The sequence below is a fragment of the Aspergillus ruber genome (genome assembly GCF_000600275.1).
Source record: "Aspergillus ruber CBS 135680 unplaced genomic scaffold scaffold00011, whole genome shotgun sequence".
Taxonomy (NCBI): Eukaryota; Fungi; Ascomycota; class Eurotiomycetes; order Eurotiales; family Aspergillaceae; genus Aspergillus; species Aspergillus ruber.
In genome coordinates, this window is record NW_024467307.1 from 392,530 (window position 1) to 415,892 (window position 23,363).

Genomic DNA, 23,363 nt, shown 5'->3' on the forward strand with positions numbered 1-23,363 from the left:
CGGCGATTGCGCCGCCTTCGTGAGCGAGCCCTCGTCTGACTTTGACCCATTTGTTTCCCCTTCCCTTTTCTTCTACCTCTCCCGCGGCTGGTGTTTGTTGGTTGACGGGGTGCGTCGTCAAGATGCATCTCCAAATTGTCATCCAGTGAGGTTGAGTTTGTGCGGTCATAAAAGGCCACTCGGCCCTCAATACCAAACTCCCGTTGCAAAGTTTCATCGCCTCGTAATGCCTCGACAATCTTTTCAACAAAGTTATCCACAGTGTCTCGCTCGAAATTTCGTAAAGTCGCTTCTGAGTAAATCGGTCGGTCTTGGACATTTGTTGCGACATAGTCTAGCTGGTTATCGGAAGGAAAGAGCGGACGTGAGGTAAAGCCGACTGCACGCTCGAGTTTCTTCCAGATTTGCTCCTGGATCTGAGGGAAATCAAGCCATGGAACAATCCGCTTGGGAAAAAGTCGATTGACGGGGTCAGTCACGTTGCCTTGGGTCGTCAGGGTCGCGTTCGTCTCGACTCGGATCGTCTGTGACAGAGATTCGTGGCAGCGATCGAGAAGGCGAAATAGAGAGTTGGGCTGCAGTCGTTGTTCTGCCTCTTCTCTGGCCCGTCTCTCCTCTTCTCTGGCCCGTCTCTCCTCTTCCTGGCGCTGTTCCGCCTCTTCCTGGCGCTGTTCCGCCTCTTCTTGGCGCTGTTCCGCCTCTTCCTGGCGCTGTTCCGCCTCTTCCCTTGCCCGTCTCTCTTCCTCCAGTTGACGTCGTAATTCAGCAATATCGTCCTGCATAACTAGCGGTAAATCTGTCTTTAAAAAACTAGTGGATGACCCGCTGTTAGGACACCATGCATGACACAACGCATGACAAGAGTTGCGATGTGACATCCGAGCACCTGTTTATGTTCGATTACTAATCCAGCTAGCGCGGACGCTTTCTGCCTTAGACACCAAGTATTTCCTATGATTGGCGTGGCTAACCCATCGATGCTGCTCAAGACACCTCGTAACTATGTCATGCGGAACGCGCTACACCCTGAGATTCATCTTGCTGAAAGTACGAATGTGACAATTTCCAACAGGACTACACTGATTTCGAAATTTCAATCTGCCCCAAGGCGGTGATGCTGCTTTTGTAAAGACAAGGATAAGCCTGATATGCTTCCGACATTACAAGGACAGCATGAATGGATGTGAGACGATAAACTATACTTTGACGCCAAAATCCACTACAGCACGGTCGTCCTACAGTCACTATGCCCAGTCAATGGCAATATTAACCAAATGTTGCCCGTATTGCTCTTGCCCGTATTGCTCAAAGCGAGGTGTGAAATCAGCGTTATGGTCATGAGAGCACAAGAGCATAGTATCATTTGCCAAGAAATTCTGCATCGGCAAATGATTGTTCTTGTAGCATTGTCCTTTCCACAGTAGCGTGTCATGGGACGCAGCAGACCAGAAAGTTGACAACAGAGCTCCAATCATTCATCACTTGGCAGTGAGGTTTGGTTCCAGACTTTACAGAACTGCCTCCGCGGGAATGTGACCAGTGTTTGTGGCGAAAATAACCAACAAAACCACAGGTGAGGCATTTATGCCATTGGATTTGTTTCTCCCGGATGCTAAATCGTTGTCATCTGAGCGTTCCAACCGCATACGCGGCACATGGGATCGGCGTGGTTAGCGCGAAAGTGCGACACAGGACGGGCGCCGAATGGGGTCAATTGTAAGCTGTAATCAGCCTTGGGAGTCTGTCAAGCCTGGAGTCAATATCTTTCCTTTGATAAGAGAGTCGAAAGGGCGGATACCATTAATGAAGAGCGGCCGAAAAAGCAAGACCTCATGTAAATTCATTTTTTAGTAGAAGATAGGGGAGCAGAGAATATGAATCAATTCACTGTATAAAGAATAGAGGGAGACAGAATCAGCTCGAAACGCCGGTCAACGTAAACGAGGAAAGGAAACTGGAAGTGGAGGTGAGAGGGCGCAATTTCCGAAAGAAAAAAAAAAATGAGGGGGTGGCGGAGTTCAAATGGCCAGGAATATGGATGAGTGCAGAATATGTGAGGGAGTTTGGGAAGAAAAAAAGATTTGGGAGGGGACGAGGTCAGAACAGTGAGGGAGGGCTCTTTTATATTGGAAAGCCAGGCGGGCGGCGTTTACAGTACAGCGTATCGGGAGGCTATACCAGAAACAGCAAAACTAACCGGAAGAGGGAATTCACAGGTCCTCGTTTTACAATCTCCACAATCACAATCCAAGGAGCTACCGAACCGCATTTCTGTCGTAAATTCCCAGCATACTGGATACCAGCCTGTCGATTCCCAGTCCAGTAACCCAGATAAATGTCCATCATCGCCAACGAGGATGGGGAAATGCGTGGTTCCTGACCAGCGGAACTTCTTGACCAGTTAATTGGTCCTGAATTGGGTAGAAGCCGGAAGAGAAACACTTCACGGACGTAGCCTGATCCCATGGACTGTCTGGGTATGATTTTTGAAACACGACACATTGGAAGGTATAAAATCAATGTTCTGTATGCCACATATCCCACAACGGCGATTGCCGGTGTCAAACACCGCAAGTTCCTGCTGGTGAATGTTCTCTACGTGATCCCATAGCTTATTGATCTTGCTCTTCCGCTTTTCCCGCTCAGGCAGAAGTAGACGTGTGTCTGAGAGGCAAAACAGGCATTGCAAACAGTCGTATCTCAAAGGGTCATATCTCTCAGTAATAATTTCAGTTCTGGGTGGCTTCGGAGCTGGCAGATGTTGCATTGTGATCACTCCCTGCTTCCCTTGACGTGGGCTTTCCTTTCGACCCTGCCAGCGGACCATAAGGCGAATATACGCTAGTCGGCGATGGTGGGCTTCTTCTGTCGTTTTGGCGATTGCAGAGTAGCACAGGAGGCGGACTAGCTCTGCCTGTTCGGGAATCTGGTAATGACAAGGCAATTGACTCCGACACTTGCTTCTCTCCGGGCCAGCACTCTCGTCATACTGTTGGTTGAAAATCGCAGTGTCGGTATTCCTAAAATGCCTCTTCCAGTTCTTTTCTTTGGCCTTGTCTCGCAAGCCGGTGAGCATGCTGCTCAGTTCTGCATTTGCTCGCCTCTTCTGTTCTCCTATTTCTGTCCTGGCCGCGTCCTTAATGGCTCTATATCCCATTCCATGAATTTTTGGCGTCAAATCTCGACAAGCCTTCCTGAGGCGGCGAACTTCAGGATCATTGGAAATCTTCTGGGACTGCACGTCTGTCAGGCTGATAGGGGCAGTACTGTCTGCCAGAAGTGTTGCTGACCGCAGCTCTCTCTGCACGATCTCATTTGACGGTCTTTTATGAAACGCTGCTGCTGTATCAAAGTCCACAACTTCATTAAGGTAATATTTGACAGCATTTGACTCGTGGTCCGCAACCTGATCACGAACCGATGACGGTGCTCTGTCTATTCGCAGTGTGATGAGTCAGAGTCCGAGGTCTATATGATGGGAATCTTACTGTTGATCGCATTGATTGCGCCACGGCGGAGTACCTTTTGTGTCAGGTTCTGTGCCTGGCCGGCCTGGATCCCAATTCATTTGATAATGCGACTCCATGTCCGCGACTTCAGTGGCTGGGTGTCAGATGTTCGGTAACCTTCTGCAGTGTGTTCAGGTTCACGGAATATCGGAATATCCAACTTCTCTTTCTTGATTTTCATTTGAATGCCTCTGCGGTGTGATGGAATCGGCATGGTGTAGATGTCTGCCTTGTCTTTGATCGTCGCAACGAAGATGCCGTCGTCAATTGCCAATGACAACAGTTGGGACAGTAAGTCAAATATTGGATTATCTTCATGTTCGACCACAAATCTCTTGCTGCGTTCGTGAGTAAACAGCCGACAAGCAACTTTTCAGAAAGACTTGACTTACATCCTTGGCTTCCGGTCCTCCCCTTTCGTGTGGAGAAGAGTCACAATGGCGGCTAGTATGTTGCGACTGTCAGGTAGTGGATTGCGGACAATATAGAATTCAATGTGCCTCCAAAGTATGGTGCAAGTCTCCTCATCACCCTCAAGATACCCATCATTTGTGACGCTGGAAGTGTCTGAATCGCAGTCAGTGTTGCTCTCTGTCTCTGAACCAAATTCATTGTATGAAGGATCATCCAGGTCAGCTTCTTCCGGTTCGCTTAGATAACTTTCTATACCTGTCTCGTAACCGGAATCACCTGCGGCTTCTTGGTTCCCGGGCTTATCAGGTAAATTCTGAGACTTTATACTATCATTGCATCGCTCCACTTCAGAGTGCTGGAGCGGACGACCATCTGCTTGGAAGTCAACAGGATGTCTTGTATCAAATAATGACACTGCCCGACAAGCGGAAACACTTGACAAATTGAGTCCTGCAAGTACAGAGTCGCTGCTTCTCATCGGCGAACACGGAATCGCAGTGGACCATGTGCGTGATGAGAAAATGCAAGAGATCATCCGAGGCTGCCGTTGGCTTGGGAAGTGGATGCCTACACAAGCCCATCCACTTGCTCACAACATTCATGTACTGCTTCCTACATTAGCAAAGAGTAGAAGCAGCCTCATCCAAGAATGAATCACTCACGTTGAGGCAATCTCCCTGCATTCTGGTCTCCATTTCATGGCGGTTTTGCATGAAGTAAAGTCTCTTCAAGGTTCTCCAGTAGTTGGCAAGTGCGCTGTGAGCTTTAATAGAGCCCTCGAAGTTCTTCTCAATCCAATCAAACCAGGACTTAACATCTGCCGCGGTCAGGTTCTCAAGCAGAATATCTGGATCCAGGCCAGCTCGGGAGCAGAACCTGACAATGGTGAGAATCAGCGGCCTTAAACAGAAAAGCAGGTCTATCATGGGGGAAACACTGACCGATTCCACTTCCCTCTCACTGAAGCTGCTGATATGTTCGTGTTGGATGCATATTGCGGCAATGTTGGTCCATTTTCGAGGTGTTGTTTTCGACGTTCAGCATAGTAGAGGTAGGATTTTCGTGCTCCGTTGTCCTCCTGTCGTGCATACTTTCTCCGAGGGAGTCCCAAGTATGCCATCATGTAAAGAGAGCTGTTAAAGGGATACAGGGGATGGATAGGATGCGGTCATGGTAGCGGAAGGAAAGCAGCGGTTCATGGCACTATTTATCTTTTTTCCTTTGCCTCGTTCTCTGCGCTGTAAGGGAAAAGAACCTCTCTCAGTAATGTCAAGGGCAGGGGCCCTCGCCTCCCTCATGACTTGGACTCCACCCTCCAGTTACCATCCTCAGCGGGTCGTGCTGAGGATGTGGGCTTAGCAAGGCAGGGATCCTAGGTGGGGCAGAGCCCGCTGGCTGAGGGTAAAAAAACAGTAATACCGATACGTGTCCGATGCCGCACCGTCGCCAGTCTAAAGCGGCATGAGCGCCTTACCCGTTTAGGCGAAGTTCCTGGTGCCAACGGCGCCAGAAACGGCCTCATGAGCTGCCGTTTTTGGCGTCGTCGGCACCCAAAGGTTCATTCTAGTTGTAAAAATCATGTAGATGACTAATCTCCATTGGCCAATAATAATTTACTTCAAATAGCTTCATCTGGCAGCAAATCCATCACGCAGAACAACAGCCGTGTACTAGCCAATAAGCCAGGTTGAATCAAGAGAAACATACAAAAACCATAACCCTTGAGGTACCCAAGACAACAGAGCTCCAGCATGTCTGCTGAAGCCCCCCTCTCCTCTGTGCATACAAAAACAACACCCGGCTCTGCACCCAATGGCCTGGGGAATGGCTTGTTTGCATCAGAAGACATTCACACCGGGGAAGACGTCTTGAAAATTAGCGCCCCTTTTGTGGCTGTCCTGGACACACCGCGGTTGAATGATACGTGCTCCGGGTGCTTTGGGAAGAGGCAGCTAAATGTGGGTGCGGATCTACATATGAGGGCGTGTACCGGGTGTCAGGTGGTAAAGTATTGTGATAGGGTAGGTTTTATCTTTTCCCATTGTCTGTGAATTTGTGAAGCTGACTCTCCCTAGGCATGTCAAGCCAAAGACTGGAAGTTCGCGCATTCTCACGAATGCCGGATCTTCAAAGGCCTCGCTCCTCGGGTTCTCCCTAATAATGCCAGGGCAATACTCCGGGTGTTACTGCGCAGTATAAAGAAGAAATATAGCAATCAAGAGGTTGATCTCTTTATCCAGCTGGAGACGCATATCCGGGAGATTCGCGAGCGAAATATGGCGCAGTGGGAGCGGATCTCGCTGTCTGCGAAGGCTGTGAAGATGTATTCTGGAATTGATATGAAAGAAGAGGTTATTTCGGCTTTTGGTGCAAAGGTATGTTTCTTTTCAGTTTATCGTGGCGTATGTTGTAGATGTTGATTTGGTCAGCTGGATCTTAATGCGTTCAATCTTACGAATCCTTTGTATGATCGGATTGGGCTGTACTTGCATCCATATGCGGCTCTTATTAACCACAGTTGTGATTATAACTCGATCGTTGGATTCGACGGGGATGAACTCTTTGTCAAAGCTGTTCGACCGATCAAGAAGAACGAGCAGATCTTTATTTCGTACATTGACGCCAGTGATCCTCACGACATTCGTCGCAAGAAGCTGTCAGAGCGATACTACTTCGACTGTCAGTGCTCGAAGTGCTTCGAAGGCACAACAGATACACCGGAAGACAGCTTCTTGACAGCAACACACGACATTACTGCATTGGCAGTGGCAGAGACAAAAGCACAAGCCTTCATGGAATCTATTTCTGCCCCCAACTGTGAATCAACGGGAGCCGTCCGCAAACTGGAATCAGCCATGCAGGTCTTGGACCAAACCTCTGCATGGCCCATCACCAGACAGCCCTATATCTCCCTACGGGACGAGCTGATCGCATCCTTACTCACCAACGGACAGTTCAAAAAAGCATTCGTCCAGGCCGCAGTTCGCTATATCCGCGTTGATCCAATCGTCTACCCTTACGACTCTCACCCCATCCGCCATGTACATGCATGGGCACTGGTGAGGCTTGCTATTCACCTGTCTCAGGGGATAGAGACAAATCCAGGCGACGGTTTTACGCTTGAACGCTTCGAGTTAAAATTCAGTCTTATTATCTGGTCTTTATTGAATAAGCTAATAAATAAAGAGTCAGAGAGCTGTACTGTGCCTAGTTTCAAAAGAATGGTGCAGCTGGCGTTCTATGAGGTGCACAAGGAGTTTGTTTCGAATGGACTGGATCCTTCTAATATGGCGGATGAGATTGAAAGGGAGTGGAAGAAAATGGAGGGCGTTGTTTCTGCTACGCTGGAGAGAAAGTGATAGCGAAAATGAGGGAAATTTGGTGGTTCTGACTTCTGCCCATGGAGATAAGTCGCGGCTTCCTAATTCGTCGTCAGTTCTGCGTACTTTCCCCTTTGGGACATCAAGAGACCTCACAAGATCTTTGAAACGCCCAAACAAACCTACTCGGCACTGCGCATCTCCAACAGCCGCACACGCGAAGAGCACCTTTTATTTACTTCAACATCGTTATATACTATGATATTACGAGCTTCGCTCTTCTGGATAGTACCGTTCTTTATATCGCGGACAGCCTTGGACAATAAGGCCACAGCTTAAGCAGTACATCTGACTCGACACTCTTATATTTTTTTTCTACACTGCCAATCCCGGAGTCCCCGCGAGTCGACGTCTGTATTGATCACGACGCGAAGCTGTCAAGATGGCATATCCATTACCATTCACATCATTTCTTTATCATCCACACTGGCCGTTTCCACGACCGCAGCCAATTTTTGCACCACTTCCTTATCCTCCACGGGGATCGACTCTTCCGACCACCTTTGTTTCCCAATATCTGAGCAAGACGGACCCGCTTATTCTTCTCATTCTCGTCCTCGCAACGCATGATGTCAGCTCCAAATGGGAGGAAATGGTGGAGGCGAGCCACCTGTTACCTGACAATCGCCTGTGGATGAAAGATTGCGACGAGCTCGCTCTCAACTTGGTCCCTTGTACCGACATCGCGGAGGAATTGCGGAGCCTCTTGGATATAAAGAGCCGGGTTAACTCCTGGGATTGGTTGCATCCACCTGGACAACCAGATGTGCAAGTAGATCGCAGACTTTGCTCTCCGCGTGAAGGAAGTGCGATACTAGCCGAGCGAGCATGTCTCGGGCGACGAAATAATAGCGACCCAGGCAGTGAAAGAAGCAGCCTTTGGATGAGGAACTTGGTGAAAACCCAACGATCCGGCAAGATACACTGCTTTGATCCACACCTGACGGTAACCGGTATAAATGAAAGCTGGAAAGAGAACGTCCCTCCGATTACCCCCACAGGCCCACCCACCCCACTAAGGAGTGCCGACACGAGTGTATCGAGAGGCAGACGCAGAAGACGACCTCCGTTGGCGAATTATGAGAGCGGCATGGGCGTCATCCAGAGCATAGAGGAAGATTACACGATGGGGTCGCAGAACAGGCAGGCTTCGGCGGACAGACGGTCTTTGAATCGCGAAATAGTCGAGGTTTCACCCCGTGATTTGGAAGACGAGCGCACCAGACGTTTACGGTCCTGCACTCCTCTTGAGGAATTGTTGGATCGAGCTACGCGAGGTCGATTTGAGCCTATTCATTCGGCCCCGGAAAGTGTGTGCTCCATGGAAATTGGGACTGTGCGTCCAAGAGGTCAATCTGACCCGTATAAATGAAATTGGAGGAAAGATATGAAAAACATGGATTCAGTTTTGGTTGTGTTCATATTTTATGTACTCCTGGAGATGCTGCTCGTACTGGATACGTTGGGAATAGAACAGGGAAGACTCGACAGGGAAGAGTCCTCTAAAAGTTTTACAGTACGATACGGTCACTCATTATTGTGTTATGATTCGTGTTCTCAATAAGAAATCGTGGTAGATATCAAGGGAGCCCTAAAACGATGATGTACGCTAGACATCGGACACGGACGAATAGCAGTACATCATAGTTTCTGGTGGAGGACGTGGAGATGGTGTCCTACAACATCTACAAGTCATCCTGATAGACCAAACATTACAAAGCGCCATGAGATGAACTTCATTCGTAAAATTAAAACACCCATCCCTACCTAACCTTAAAAAAACAGGCAAAGGTGAACTTTTTGACACCCTGACCCATAAGCAGAAACACACAAGTCAGGGCGACCAAAAAGGGCTCGTCTTTCGTCATCAGAGTTGTCAAAGATCCTTCATGGCCGACAAGAATCTTCTTTTATATTGAGATGGAAACAGCTGACCCGCACTTGACATACAAGTAGAAGAACCCAGGTATATGTAAATGGATTCCACCCATTTTGGTTTTTTCCTTTCCCAACATCCGTACGCCGAACGAATCTCCCACGCGACACTCCAAAAGCGATTTGTTTACTTGAGGGGAATGAAACGGGAAGAGTGGGTGGCACCAATACCGGGACGACCGTGCTTGACGGGCTTGCTGTGTGGTTGTTAGTCATCTGCAAACACCTTTTTCCATACCAGATTCAGATTTCAAAGAACGTACTATGAGATGGAGAACTCGGCAAGGTAGTGGCCAACCATTTCGGGCTTAACTTCGATCTGGTTGAACTCCTTACCGGAGTAGATACCGATGACGGAGCCGATCATTTCGGGGACAATGATCATGTCACGGAGGTGGGTCTTGACGAGGTCGGGCTTCTCGTTGGGGCGGGCCTCCTGCTTCGCCTTGCGGAGCTTCTTGATGAGACCCATGGGCTTGCGCTTCAAGCCGCGGTTGAACCTTCTGCGGGCACGGGCGTGGACGACATCACGGAGCTGTTCCGAAGAAAGGTCGAGGAGCCTGAGTTGTCTATGTCAGATAATACTGTTTCCAACTGTGATATGCTGCCCTCCGTTCCAACATCCGACTCCAAAGGTGACAATCCGATCGTGATGGTAGTTGTTGGACGGTGTCGTTCTTTCGGAGTCGGATGTCGGATGGTTTAGAGCATGAGAGGAGAAGATGCGAACGTACTGGTCGAGGTCAATACCACGGTAGGTAAACTTCCGGAATTGTCTTCTCTTCTTAAGCTCTGTTCGGCGACAAGTCCAGTCAGCGACTTCGTTCTTTCACTGTTGTGTTGTCCCTTCGATATCGATTCTTTCTTTCATCATCGTATCTCATCGCCACATATTATTTTTTTCTATTCCAACTTCCACCGAATATCTTTCTATCACGCATCGTTCGTAGTCAAGGGTAGGGAAAGGTTTTCAGTGGTAACGTACCGGCAGCTTCCTCGGCGTTCTGTAAAGGGATCAACAATCAGTCTTGCATTAATATATCACTCATCGCAGACGAAAACTCACGTATTCGGTGTCAGCCATTTTTGCGGTTTTTTCCTCTAGGTCGCTTTTCGATCGTACACTCGAAAAGCGAAGGGAATATGGGTTGTCGGGTCGTGTCTGTCGCTGAAATGACGGTCGTCGGGCTAAGCGTGGGCTTCTGCACTTCGAGTTTGGAGGTGGGCTGGAGGGCTCGCCTAAGCGACCCACCGGGGTCAAGCCCTAGACCTATTCCGTTTCTGGTGTAATTGAATCTAGGGCTACCCACTTCGAACCCTGGTATCTTATCACTCTGATTTTGCCAGTCAGAGGGCGTAGGTTTACTGAAGCAGTAAATTTATTGATTACTGATTCAACTTGAATACAGGGGTAATATGCTACCAATATTTGCGGAAGAAAAAAGACGAATACGCCCCGGTTAAACCTCAAAGAGGAAAACAAATCGGTGTCTACGTACTACTCAGTGAACAACTTGTGGAGGTCAGATCTGTATTGACTAAAGGCTGTTTCCAGCTCACATATGCGTAACTCGTAACAGTATCCCGAACCATCCAGGCTTGACAAAACCAGTGGGCGAGATCACTCCCCAGGCTGAAAATAACTGTCCGATTCTGCTCCTCCACAATCCGTAGCAAGTTTTTTTTACTCTCCGGGCGAATGCGCTTAGTCGAAGAGACCCAAGCCCATGTCGTCATCGGACTCCTCAGCGGGCTCCTCCTCCTTCTTCTCAGCAGGAGCGGCCTCACCAGCACCACCGGCGGCGGGGGCAGCGGCAGCGCCGGCACCGCCAGAGGGAACGGAAGCAAGCTTCTCAGTACCCTGAGCGATCAGCTGTTTGAGAAAAAAAAAAAAAATCCGTCAGTATGCTGTTTCTTCCATAGAATTCTTTTCGCAAAACCAACCTCGTTGATGTCCTTGCCCTCGAGCTCAGAGATGAGCTTCTGGAGACGCTCCTCGTCGGCGTCGACACCGACGGAGGAGAGGACACCCTTAACATCGTCGGCAGAGGGGGTCGCGTTGCCGGCAAGGGCGATGAGGAGGTAAGCTGCGAGGTGCTTCATTTTGAATAGAGTTCTGTAGCCAAAGAATTCTCGTCAGAATTGGTCGCCGTCAAAGCGTTTGCTGTGGGATTGGAATCGCAGAAAATACATACCTGTTGGTTTTCTGAACACGAGAATCAATCGATTTAACCGCAAGTTGGGCGGAGACTGAAACGTCGAGTTCGCTGGGTGGTGGTTGAGCGATGTGGAAAGAAAAAGTTCAGGATGGAATTATCGGCGAGAAAAAGTGCGGTGCGGCTGCCAGGTGTGGCTAGTACATTTCGGCGGGCTTCTAAGCGAGACGCTGTGGCGCATGTCGAATTTGCAAATCAGCCGCTTATGGGCACGTGACATTCGAGACTTCCAGAAGGACAGGATGGCGCTTCAGGCTTGACTCTCTTTTCTCCCACCTTTCTTTCGTCCCTATCGCCCTGTCTCACCCTGTTAACACTACTGGAGTCGATTTCTTCGATTCCGCCGTTTTCTGCTCTGCTGGAACGTGCCGGCTATCTCATTTCGTGCATCGAACTCGGGGTTCGATAGTACTAGCATCGTGATGAAGTTACCTCGTCATTTTAACCACCGACGGTGAATTTCTCTTCTGACTTGCTCTGTTTCTTTAACGGAAACATCAACTTCTGTTTTTCGTTTTGAACTTGGAGTGGCAATATGAGCGTAAGTACATGTCTCCTATTGGTCGTTTGAGTGTTTCAGGTTTTTCTAACTCGTTTTCTTAGTTCCTCGATTCTGTGCTTACGTCCATCGAGACGGGCAAACCATCTGCGATCCCACCGGCAACATCTCGTCGTCCGGAACCTCCCGTCTCATCCTCTACAGCCAAGTCTGAAGTTCGCAAACCCAGCACACCATCCCGTGATACTTCTTCCGAGAAAAAGATCGCTACAGCAGGGATGAAGCGGAAAGCTGAAGAGCAGCTGCAGCGTCCATCGAAACCGGATAATCGAGCACCTGGTAAATCAGTGCCCACGAAGCCTACATCCACGAAGCCTGCACCCTCAAGGCCTACCACATCTACAGCATCAAAACCTCCCCCGAATCAAGCTTCAAATGCAGCCAGATCTGCGTCAAGCAACAATACGCCTTCAACCCCGAAGACTGCGCCTGCTTCATCCAAACCTCCCCCAGGATCATTCGCCGATCTCATGATGAAAGCAAAGGCTCTTCAGCAGACTGCGCCGGCGCAAGTAGGAATGTTCAAACACCAAAACAAGACGGCGCCTAAAGAAAGGCTCAGCAAAATGGAACGCAAGAAACGAGCGATGGAAGCACAGGCGAAGGAGAAAGATCCACGACTGGCAAAAAAAGGCGGTGCCGCCGCTGGAACTTCAGCGGGTGCCAAACTTGGCGATGGAAAACCGGCGAGAAAACGAGATCCTGATGAGCCCACCTACAAAGGCACTGCCAGACCGACGCAGACGCCCGCGACAACTGAATACCGAGGAACAGCCGGTTTACCACCCAAGCGTGATCCCGCTGAAAGACAACGATCTAAAGCCAGCAAACGATCACGGATGGACGATTATCTTGGTACGGATGAGGAGGACGAAGGTGAATATGCGGACGACTATGACGACTACTACTCGGACGCATCATCTGATATGGAAGCTGGTTTCGACAATGTGGAGTCGGAAGAGCAAGCGGCTCTTAAGGCCGCCAGACGAGAGGATGAAGAAGAATGGCAGGCCGAACTCGCAGCCAAACAAGAGAAACTGGAGCGGAAGAAGAAGCTTATTTCGCTGGCGTCAAGGGCCAGATGAACATTATTCATTAATTTTTTTTTATCACGACTCGATACTCCCTTCTGGCAAGTCTTTTTTGTTTTCTTTGGTTTATTTTTCTTCTTTGTTTACGGAGCATCAGCGAGGGGTACTTTCGGGGGTGCATTCTATAAGTCATTTACATTCTACTCGTTCTTTGATTTCGCTTTCTTAAGTTGGAGTTTTTCTTTAGGTGTCAATAGATGGTGGCCTCGTTCAGTTACACACTAGCTTTATTATTATGAGCGGGCGTCCTGTTTATATCCTTAGCTTAGTACAATCAGCATACTACAATCCCATATAATTTTCTTGTAATATTAGCTTACCACTAGTTAACTACATACATATTTAGTTAACTACTATAATTGTTGCCACATCCTTCAGGCCCCACTTGAAGGCGGTGACATCACAGCTTGTAACGCTCACATTTCCGGTCTTGCTCTCTCTCCAGTTCTTTTCTAATTATTCTTCCTTCAATCAGCGCTATATTGGATTCATAGACTCATTCTAGTAAAGAATTCTACCTTAATATATAGAACCACCACCATGGAACCGGTACATGTGTCAACCTCATCAAAGGCGCTCTTCAACAAGGTGCGCCGGATCGTACCACCTCTGCTCGAGAGATTCCACAAAGGTTTGCCCCCCGGGCCCGTCATGATTAGGAATGGTAATTGACAGTGGGATGTAGGGCAACAAGGACGTGTTGCTGTCATCGGAGGCAGCCTTGAGTACGTCGGGTTTTCTCATTCGACAAATTATCAGATGAATCGCATTCTAACAGACTGGGTGAAGCTACACAGGAGCTCCGTACTTTTCATCGATGGCATCTGCGAAGCTAGGTATGTTATGTAAATATCTACTAGTCGTTATGCTGGTTAACATTGTACGCAGGTTGTGATATGGTGAGGATATCTCGTTCGATACAATTACAGTTTACAGTTCCCTCGAAGCTAACTGCCACAGAGCCATGTAATCTGTGAAAGATCCGCCGCATCTGTATGTCTTCTTGCTTTCCAATTGGCTAGTACAAGCCTGGCTCACGAGATAATCTGCTTAGGTTATCAAATCCTACTCTCCAAGCCTGATGGTACACCCACTGCTTCCAAGTAGCGAGTCTGTCTCAGATCCCAACTCGATTGATGCGCCATCCCTCGCCGGTCCCATAATCTCCATGCTCTCCCGACTTCATGCGTTAGTTATCGGTCCAGGACTTGGTCGTGACGGTGTAACGCTCAAGGTCGTCAGAGAAGTCATAAAGGAGGCACAATCACAATCGATCCCGTTCGTTCTAGATGCAGATGGTCTCCTCTTGGTCACGGAAGACCCGGAACTCGTAAAGGGGTACAAGGAGTGCATTCTCACACCTAACGTCAACGAATTTGGCCGTCTCGCAAAGGCACTGAAGATCGAAGTCCAAAGCCAAGCACAGGTTAAGGGAGATGGCGGTGACAAGACGAGCAAAGAATCGGAAGCCTGTGAGAAGTTATCGAATGCACTTGGGGGTGTGACAATTGTCCAAAAGGGACCGCACGATATCATCTCGAATGGCGTTACCACCCTCGTCTCCGACGTTACTGGAGGATTGAAGCGAAGTGGAGGCCAGGGGGATACGCTTACTGGATCTCTAGGCACGCTGTTGGCCTGGAGAGCAGCTTACCATAACAAATTGTGGGATTCTGGCGAGAAGGAAAACGACAAGCAAGCTGAGAGCAGACAGGATGTCAAGGCTGAGCTTGAGACGGAAGGGAAGAGGATGTCACCAACAACGACGTTGCTGCTTGCTGCTTGGGCGGGCAGTAGCTTGACCCGAGAATGCTCGAGACGGGCATTCAAGTCTAAAGGAAGGAGCATGCAAGCTGGTGATCTCACAGATGAGGTCTACCCAAGCTTTTTAGAGCTGATTGGTGAGCCCGATGTGCCTGAAAAATCTAGTTTGTAGGTTATTGGGTTGCGCTAGTTGTTTGTAAAGCGTTACATCTATAGCCATACATAACATGTTGTTTACTTGAATTTGGCATAGCTCGACCTCTTACATGCGTAACTGCACTTGACTTCCGTAAAGGCGTAGTATTATATCCTGCATGACCCATGATAAGAAAAATTACACCATAACACCTATTCCCAGGCTCGACCAAATTCCCAAGAATTCTCACATAAATCCCAATGCACACATCTTTCAGGTATAGAACAGCAGCAGCAGCATGAAACATCAACAAGTTATGATATACCGTAAGACATCTATTACATATCCTCCATAACGTCATCCTCAGCTCCAATGAAAACAAGACGAGTGCCGTTGGCGATGACTTGCCAGACCTAGAAGGGAGAAATGTTAGTGCCTGTGCATATATGATACAGAGTAATGAAGGACTTACATCGACGTTGGCGTATTCATCAATCGCCATCGTGAGTTGATCTTCCGTGAAGCCCTTGGCCAACACTCGCTCACGGATACGTCTCATGCTGAGAGCACCACTCTCATCGTCTCCAACCGCCGCAGCACCGCTTTCCCACATGCTACGGATGAGAGTGTAAATCTTGCTGGTAGGGCTCTGGTCCACACCCATCTGTCCGTCATTGGACAGCGAGGCCTTGCTGACCTCAATGAGACGAAGAGCCTCATCAACGTCTTCCGGAGCAACGACATCGCTGAACCGAAGACGCGCCAAGGATTGAGACAGACGAACAACACCGAGCAGTGTACGAGGGGTAACGTGGGAGAACTGCTTCTTGGACGCTTCGTCGCGCTTCTGATCCTTTCGCATCCGCACATAAGCGCCAACCATATAATCCGAGATGGACTGAGGAACGACAGGTCTGTAGGTTCGTGCCTTGGCGATGTACTGACGGACCTCGTGAGGAGTGAACACGACGCCCTGGTCTTCAGTTTCAGGGTGTTTGTTGTGCATGTGGACGTAAGTGACGTGATGTGCCAATTCTTCGTCTCCGTCGCGCGAGGGGGTATCGAGAATGAGGAACATGACATCGAAACGAGACAGGAGGGCGGCGGGAAGGTTGATGTTCTCGACGGGAGAGACACGGGGGTTATATCGGCCGTACAAAGGGTTGGCGGCCGCGAGAATAGATGTTCGTGCGTTCAGAGTGGTTGTGATTCCTGCCTTGGAGATGGAGATGGTTTGCTGTTCCATGACTTCGTGGATGGCAGTCCGGTCTGCGTCTTCCATCTTGTCGAATTCATCAATACAGCAGATGCCGTTGTCAGCCAGGACCAGAGCACCTCCTTCCAGAACCATCTCGTCAGTCACAGGGTCTCTCATGACTGCCGCTGTGAGACCGACACCGCTGCTTCCGCGACCGGTTGTATATACACCTCGAGGAGCAACCTTGGCGATGTACTTCATCAACTGAGATTTAGCAACACCAGGGTCACCCATAAGACAAATGTTGATGTCTCCGCGGATATGCATGCCGTCGCCCATTTCTTTGGTAACACCTCCAATTAGAAGCAATAGCAGGGCCTTCTTCACATCGATGTGGCCGTAAATCTCAGGGGCAATGGATCGAGCCAGGTACTCATACATGTTTCCAGAGTTCTGGTATTTCTCAATCTTGCGGAGCGTCCGACTGTCCATTTGCAACTCGTTGTAAGATTCCTTATGTTGGGTGATGTACTGGGCCTCCAAGTAGGTATCAGTCAGGAGACCAGCGCGGATGGCTCTGAAGCCCGTGTAGGGAGTGGGAAGGAAAATGCCTGCCACATCGACGAGGTCACCGGGGTTTAGCTGGCGGGTCAAGCTTCCGTGGCAGTGGATGGTTAATGTCCGCGGAATGTGACCAACAGGAACCTGGTCGGCCATCTCTTGGATCTTCACTTCTTGGAATGGAACGAACTTCGACGCACGGGTGGAGAGGAACAATTGGCCCTTGGAGTTGTTCTGTGTGCACTCATCCGACATACATTCCGTCATGGGAAGGAACTGTTTCGTTGTGACGGGCTGGAAGACTTCGCAACCGCATCGGTCACAAGTGTAGGCGTTGATCTGGACAGCGGGCTTGACATCGGACACACGAGTAGTTATTCCCCGAACTGTGATTAGACTACCAAGATGCTCTCCGCGCACATTTCGGACTGCCATTGCCTTTGAATCACGTTCGGTGCTGGAACCAGAAGGAGTAAGTGGCTTGAAATTGAGAGTGTATCGGCGAGTCAGCTCAGGCGGGAACATTGAAGGAGCCGCTGCAGTATCCATGTCTGCTTCCATGGCCATGGCTAGGTTCTCGTTCCGCCTTTCACGCTGGGACATAATAACATCAAGTACATCATCTTTGAAACTGTTCGCATGTTAACCACCAATTTCCTGGTCCCTCTAGAGCTTTCAGAATATACATACGTGACTTCCCTGGTTTCTTTAGGCATGATGGCGTCGATGGCCTGCGAAAAGATCTCGATATAGCGGTGCGTATTTTTTTGAACAGACTCAACAAGTTTTAAGTCTGTCTCCTCTGGAAGCGATTTCTCAAACTGCATCCTCATCAGAAATTGTCACAGAAATCGGCATAATGGGCTCGAATTCATACGGTATTCAAGTCGTCCAATTCGATAACGACGTTCATTCGTTCCCGGTTTGCAGCATCTTGCAGCATCTGCATATATTTCAACTTCGGTTCCCGGCGTGTGCGACCAGCTCCGGGTCTTTGCGCACCCTCCCCTTCCTCGGCATCGTCCATAAAATCATATTCATCGCTAGTCCGGTCGCCGTCAATGTGCAAATCTTCAAGTGCCTCTGTCGCGGCCGATTCGGAGGCCGACTCAAAAGTTTTGAAATGCTGAAGGAAGTCTTTGAAGGTATCCAATTGGGCCGCGTAGTCGACGGGCGCGGGGTACTGAAGCAAAGCCATGATGCGACGACAATAGAAAGCCCGATCCGATTGACCGTCGACTGTGTTTCGGTGGTGGTTGACAGTTCCCCTCAGTGGGAGGAAAAAGGAAGGAGATCAAAGCGATTCAGGTGTCGGGCGGCGTTTAGCAGCTTTGGCGCCGAAACGCGTCGCGTCGCCCAAAAAGAGACGCGTCCTCTGCTCTGACTTCTGCTAGTCCTAATTCGGACTAGTGTAACCCACGTGACACGGAGAGGAACAACCCTCGGTCCGGGTGCCTACGGCGGGCCGGCTCGGCGAAGAGCACTCGGGGAAAGTGAACGATGGCCTCTAATTGCGGAGTCAACAAGCTGAGGTCTGGGGGAGATGCTGAATTCTAAGCTTCTTCCTCCTTTTGTTTTGAAAATCACACTTTCTCTCATTTGCCATAGCGCCTGAAAATGGCGCCCAGAAAGCCCTCCTCGACGGCAGAAGTTGCCCTTGTGCCTCTGAAGAACTGCTTGGTCAATTTGCCGCCATCACTGACCGCGCTTCTGGTTAACGCGAATGCCGTATGTCCTCTCGCGCACGCTTCAACTTGGTCGTTTTCGAGATACAACTCAATTTTTTTTGTTAAGACAGCGGAAGCTAATCGACCATTACTCTAGACCGCGCAAAATGTCATTGTTGAGCTGCAATATCGACCTTCTTCCGGGAGGGCCAACGGAAGCCCATCACAACGGTCGCTATACTTGGGATGGACGGGCATGCCCAGCAAACGAAAGCTTGCACCAGTCGTGGGAAGAGACGGCATAAATAGGGGCTCTGCCAGAGAACAAGAGGTGTCGACGGTGGAATTGGATACCACATTTGGAAGAGTCTTGGGCCTTGCAGAAGGACAACCAGTAAGGCAGAGCAGCTCAAAGCCGAATTGGCTGAGGAGTTCTAACAGCGTGTCAGGTTGCAATATACATACATCTTGATCCTCCGGTGGCACACACTGTTAATATTGAGCCCATGACTCCAGAAGACTGGGAGAGTATGTTTTATTCGTTGCCACGGTGGTCTGAAGTACGTTTGCTGACGTTGGTGTCTATAGTTATTGAACTTCACGCCAACTTCTTGGAGCTTAATCTTTTATCGCAAATTCGCGCACTTCCGAATCCGGGATATAATAATGCAGGACAGCTCGAGCACATGCACCCTCTGGCTTTGCATCTTTCTCCGACATCTACCGCGAACATCGTCATCACCTCACTTACACCCGCTCCATCTGACATGTCGGCATTTGCAAAGATAGCCCCGGATGCGGAAGTTATAGTCGCGCCCAAGGTCCGTCCGAAAAGCACGGCAGGTTCTCGGACAGACAGTCGCAGCGTTGCCAGCAGGAAGAGTGCCAGTGGGAGAAGTAGCAGCGGTACTGCGCGACCGAAGAGTAGTGCAAACAGAAGCGGGCTCTACTTGAGAGGTGTCGATCGCAAGTCTGCTGACCAGTGGTTCGATGCAGAATGCGACGATGACAATAATGAAGGCTTCCGTGTATGGGTTGATCCGGACCTACTCGCCACAAACGAGCTTCGAGGTGCCGGCTGGGTGTGCATATCCATTGTCCAACCCGCTGGCCTCAAACCGATGCCCGACCCTCAGCAGCAAATAAACCAGACGGAGCAACAAAAATCAAGCGAGGCCGGTTCTCCTGCGACAAAGCTCGTTGCTAAGCTGGTACCATGGGTCGATGCACCAGATACCCAGCACGCTGCCATTTCCACCTTACTGTGCAGCACGCTGAGTGCAGAAGGTATAGTCGGGGGTGTCGTTCGCGTTGAAGCAGCGCCCCCACAGATGCAACGGTCGACAGTGAAGTCGCTTAAGATATATCCATTCACGTCCGATCCGTCGAAGAAGAGAGATGGATTGAAGTTCGGCGCTGATACTGCAGCTGCGAAGGACGCGCTGCTCGAGCGGATCAAGGTGATCCATGGAGCTCCTGGGTCTGACATCGGTCTTTTGTCAGGTGCGTTGACAGACGGAATGGTGTTGCCAAGGGTAGAAAACCCCGGATCTGTGTCTGCATTCGATGGTGCGATTGTCCGCTTTGAACCCCCGCTGAAGGGCAACGATACCTCTAAACCTTCATTCGGGTGGCTCTTGGGGTCAGAGTCGAAGCTGTCTCTAGAGGTGCAGTCCGAAATACCTAGACTGTCGGAAGGCTCGTCTGCACTACCCACCGATGATCCAATCCCAGAAGTTGCTCACGAACTGGTGGGAATTGACTCTATCATCTCGCAATCTCTTGACAGCCTGACCAAATCAACTTCTATTCTATTGACTGGCGGTCTCGGGGCCGGGAAAACAGCTCTTACTCATCTCCTTGCGCACCGGGTACAGAAAGACTATCTGTTCAATGTGAAATACTTCTCTTGTCGGAAGCTGGTTACTGATGAAACTCGAATTTCGAACATCAAAGAAACTTTGAACCGCCTTTTTATGTCTGCTGCTTGGTGCGCCCGCTTGGGTGGGCAATCAGTAGTAATTCTGGACGACCTCGATAAACTATGTCCTGCGGAAACAGAATTGCAAGTTGGAGGAGACAACGGCCGCAGTCGCCAAAACAGTGAAGTCATCTGCTCGATGGTCCGAGAGTATTGCTCGATGAATTCTCCGGTTGTCCTCCTGGCTACTGCGCAATCTAAAGAGTCCCTAAACAACGTCATCGTTGGTGGGCATGTGGCACGCGAAGTTATTCATCTCAGGGCACCTGACAAAGATGGACGTCGCAAGGTTCTGGAGAAACTCACAAGCCAGGATAAGGCTGCTGACAGCATCAACGGCCGCGCACGGAGCGTTAGCGAGTCTACCCATGACTCATGGTTAGACCCTTCAAATCCTGAGAGTCGACCTGGTTCCTCTGAGAATGATGGCTTCGTTCTTGCACGAGACATTGATTTCCTCGAGCTGGCTGGAAAAACCGATGGGTACATGCCAGGGGACCTCGTTCTACTCATTTCCCGTGCTCGGAACGAGGCTTTGATACGATCGGTGCAAGATCCATCAGCAGCCTCGAAAGCGGTTGCTCTTAGAGCTGATGATTTTGAGAATGCACTCAAAGGCTTCACTCCAGCATCTCTGCGTAATGTCACACTTACCTCCTCTACGACGACCTTTTCTGCAATCGGTGGCCTGCACTCGACCCGACAAACTCTTATGGAGACGCTGCAATATCCCACTAAGTATGCGCCTATCTTTGCGCAGTGTCCTCTGCGTCTGCGGTCTGGATTGCTTCTCTACGGTTACCCCGGATGTGGGAAAACGATGTTGGCCAGTGCAGTAGCGGGCGAATGCGGCTTGAACTTTATCAGTGTTAAGGGACCCGAGATCTTGAATAAGTACATCGGTGCCAGTGAAAAGAGCGTCCGAGATCTGTTCGAAAGAGCACAGGCTGCAAGGCCATGCATTCTGTTCTTTGACGAATTTGACAGTATCGCACCAAAACGTGGACATGATTCCACTGGTGTCACAGATCGTGTTGTCAACCAGCTCCTTACTCAAATGGACGGTGCAGAAGGTCTCTCTGGAGTCTACGTGCTGGCGGCAACCTCGCGACCTGATTTAATCGATCCAGCTTTGTTGCGTCCGGGACGGTTGGACAAGTCCCTCCTCTGTGGCATGCCATCGCATTCAGATCGAGTCGACATCATTGAAGCCGTTAGCAAGAAGCTGAAGATGAACCAAGAAGTCGTCAGCCGTCTGGACGAGGTTGCCGCCAGAACCGAGGGTTTCTCAGGAGCTGATATCCAAGCCGTAGTATACAACGCCCATCTTGAAGCCGTGCACGATGCTCTGGGTGACCACACCGCAACCAACGACAAAGCGCCCACCCGGGGCAGCGCCAAACAGTCTTCCACCAGTGTCAGCAGCAAATCCTTCATCCAATTTCTGTACTCCAACGAGCAACAAACAGGATCAGTCCCCATGCCTTCTCCGGCCATCGTCGCCTCCAAGCTCGAAACAATAAAGAGCACGCGCCGTCGCCAGCGCCAGCTGGAACAGCAGGGTACTGTCGGCGCTGCTGCACAGTCGACACCCATGACTAACGGCAACGCATCTCAAGAAGAACCGCGTGTGGAGGTCATCGTGCGGTGGGAGCATATTGAGCGATCGCTGGATAACACGCGGCGATCGCTGAGTGAGCCTGAATACAAACGCTTGCTGGCTATCTATCGAGAGTTTGTGATGGGACGGAATGGAGAGATGCCTAATGGTGAGGGAGGAAGAGAAGTTGGAGGAAGGACGAGTTTGATGTAGGTTTATTGTATTTCTGGGCGGCGGAATAAGTAGAATATATATATATTTGCATATAGAGACATTCTCTAATAATTAAGCTATTTCTTGTGTAGTTGGAATACATCGTGTCGCTGTAATTTGTAGTAGTGGTGAGCGACGTTCTACTATAAAACCCGACAAAAATAAAAGGCCGCCCCCCGTGTCTCGAACGCACCACCCGCCGCTGAAGCCTATTAGGTCCAATTAGGCAAAATCTTCAATTTCGCCCTGTAACCAGAAAAAAAAAAACTGGTAGCTTCTCTTTGATTGAGCGTGTCATCCTTAGTGCAGGGGCCATGCTAATCTTCTCTGTATCGTTTCAAATTGACCAAATGCCCGAAGGCAACAGTAAGGTCCTTGCAATGGTTTATACGCCTTTTTGCAGCGGGAATGGGGGGCTCCCATTGGTTGATCTGGCGAGGTGGTAGGGTCAGCCATATTCTGTCTGTGCGAGGCATAGTGTGCATAAAACTGAGCATAAAGTAGATCGTATGATAAAGTTATGGATATGTCGCAGAATAACAACCAAAATTTTGATCCCAGAATATCGATCGAAACACTCCAGAATTGTGTTGAAACAGGATCCCACACAACCTGAAAAAGCGCAAAATTGGCGAACGCTTGTCAACAATGGATCCCAATGAGGCCTGTAATTGGCTTGAATTTTCGCATCCAATTGGTGTATATTTCCCCCACACTCTCCGAACAGGGTAATGCGTCCCGAGGTTAGCTGTCAAGACGTTGGATGTCAGAATGCGCCTCTCTGTACCCCGGCCAACAGTGCTTGGCATACGGGGTACGTGAACGGATAATATATAATTCAATATACGGGGTATGGGACATGGGATTAGAGCACCACTTTGGAAAGAACCATGTACCTACATGGTGAGTAACTACTTGTACTACTCCGTACTACTACTACCACTAGGCCAGTGCTCCTCCTACTCGGCAATCCGGTCCATCCATAGCCGAACCATAACTCTTTGCACCTTTCTGAACCGAGGCCCGTGTTCGCAACATAACCGACGCCACCAGTAGTTGGAGAAGGCAAGGTAAGCAAAATGGGGTAAAGTGTGAGTGGCGCCGGTTTATTTGTCTCCTGGGAGCTTTCAAAAGAGCTT

General features: G+C 49.6%; 10 protein-coding genes across 10 annotated transcripts; 5 read left to right on the forward strand and 5 right to left on the reverse strand.

Moving 5' to 3' along the window:
* Positions 1 to 161: 161 nt before the first annotated feature.
* On the reverse strand, positions 162 to 782 carry EURHEDRAFT_454815 (uncharacterized protein; the record flags this gene model as incomplete). Its single annotated transcript, XM_040784228.1, has 1 exon — positions 162 to 782. A coding segment is annotated over one exon (621 nt), but the record flags the coding sequence as incomplete, so codon positions are not given.
* A 1,661-nt stretch (positions 783 to 2,443) lies between these two features.
* On the reverse strand, positions 2,444 to 5,043 carry EURHEDRAFT_515067 (uncharacterized protein; the record flags this gene model as incomplete). Its single annotated transcript, XM_040786335.1, is given in 6 exon segments — positions 2,444 to 3,435; positions 3,582 to 3,847; positions 3,902 to 4,390; positions 4,410 to 4,528; positions 4,586 to 4,799; positions 4,865 to 5,043. The coding sequence occupies 6 exon segments, from the start codon at positions 5,041 to 5,043 to the stop codon at positions 2,444 to 2,446; spliced, it is 2,259 nt and encodes a 752-aa protein (XP_040639358.1).
* Positions 5,044 to 5,674: 631 nt separating this feature from the next.
* Positions 5,675 to 7,282, forward strand: EURHEDRAFT_402360 (S-adenosylmethionine-dependent methyltransferase; the record flags this gene model as incomplete). Its single annotated transcript, XM_040780135.1, has 3 exons — positions 5,675 to 5,944; positions 5,999 to 6,298; positions 6,353 to 7,282. 3 exons carry the CDS (start codon positions 5,675 to 5,677, stop codon positions 7,280 to 7,282), a joined length of 1,500 nt encoding a protein of 499 aa, XP_040639359.1.
* Positions 7,283 to 7,483: 201 nt separating this feature from the next.
* EURHEDRAFT_49705 (uncharacterized protein) lies at positions 7,484 to 9,058 on the forward strand. The gene has a single exon (XM_040785689.1). The coding sequence runs from the start codon at positions 7,686 to 7,688 to the stop codon at positions 8,673 to 8,675; it is 990 nt and encodes a 329-aa protein (XP_040639360.1). The 5' UTR covers positions 7,484 to 7,685; the 3' UTR covers positions 8,676 to 9,058.
* A 307-nt stretch (positions 9,059 to 9,365) lies between these two features.
* EURHEDRAFT_377248 (40S ribosomal protein uS19) lies at positions 9,366 to 10,322 on the reverse strand (the record flags this gene model as incomplete). The annotated part of the gene is made up of 5 exons (XM_040778946.1): positions 9,366 to 9,435; positions 9,502 to 9,798; positions 9,973 to 10,030; positions 10,224 to 10,242; positions 10,305 to 10,322. The coding sequence occupies 5 exons, from the start codon at positions 10,320 to 10,322 to the stop codon at positions 9,366 to 9,368; spliced, it is 462 nt and encodes a 153-aa protein (XP_040639361.1).
* Positions 10,323 to 10,943: 621 nt separating this feature from the next.
* aspf8 (ribosomal protein P2) lies at positions 10,944 to 11,341 on the reverse strand (the record flags this gene model as incomplete). The annotated part of the gene is made up of 2 exons (XM_040778947.1): positions 10,944 to 11,099; positions 11,183 to 11,341. The coding sequence occupies 2 exons, from the start codon at positions 11,339 to 11,341 to the stop codon at positions 10,944 to 10,946; spliced, it is 315 nt and encodes a 104-aa protein (XP_040639362.1).
* A 648-nt stretch (positions 11,342 to 11,989) lies between these two features.
* Positions 11,990 to 13,098, forward strand: EURHEDRAFT_515076 (uncharacterized protein; the record flags this gene model as incomplete). Its single annotated transcript, XM_040786336.1, has 2 exons — positions 11,990 to 11,995; positions 12,058 to 13,098. The coding sequence occupies 2 exons, from the start codon at positions 11,990 to 11,992 to the stop codon at positions 13,096 to 13,098; spliced, it is 1,047 nt and encodes a 348-aa protein (XP_040639363.1).
* A 330-nt stretch (positions 13,099 to 13,428) lies between these two features.
* On the forward strand, positions 13,429 to 15,040 carry EURHEDRAFT_536665 (ATP-dependent (S)-NAD(P)H-hydrate dehydratase; the record flags this gene model as incomplete). Its single annotated transcript, XM_040787336.1, has 6 exons — positions 13,429 to 13,735; positions 13,790 to 13,829; positions 13,894 to 13,940; positions 13,993 to 14,003; positions 14,065 to 14,097; positions 14,159 to 15,040. Exons 1-6 carry the CDS (start codon positions 13,645 to 13,647, stop codon positions 15,038 to 15,040), a joined length of 1,104 nt encoding a protein of 367 aa, XP_040639364.1. The 5' UTR covers positions 13,429 to 13,644.
* A 57-nt stretch (positions 15,041 to 15,097) lies between these two features.
* On the reverse strand, positions 15,098 to 18,090 carry EURHEDRAFT_477929 (DNA replication licensing factor MCM7). The gene is made up of 4 exons (XM_040785445.1): positions 17,641 to 18,090; positions 17,454 to 17,584; positions 15,477 to 17,394; positions 15,098 to 15,417 (listed from the first exon to the last, which is right to left on the reverse strand). The coding sequence occupies exons 1-4, from the start codon at positions 17,959 to 17,961 to the stop codon at positions 15,343 to 15,345; spliced, it is 2,445 nt and encodes an 814-aa protein (XP_040639365.1). The 5' UTR covers positions 17,962 to 18,090; the 3' UTR covers positions 15,098 to 15,342.
* A 182-nt stretch (positions 18,091 to 18,272) lies between these two features.
* Positions 18,273 to 22,547, forward strand: pex1 (AAA family ATPase peroxin 1). The gene is made up of 4 exons (XM_040779667.1): positions 18,273 to 18,491; positions 18,588 to 18,824; positions 18,880 to 18,958; positions 19,019 to 22,547. The coding sequence occupies exons 1-4, from the start codon at positions 18,381 to 18,383 to the stop codon at positions 22,222 to 22,224; spliced, it is 3,633 nt and encodes a 1,210-aa protein (XP_040639366.1). The 5' UTR covers positions 18,273 to 18,380; the 3' UTR covers positions 22,225 to 22,547.
* The last annotated feature ends 816 nt before the right edge of the window (positions 22,548 to 23,363 follow it).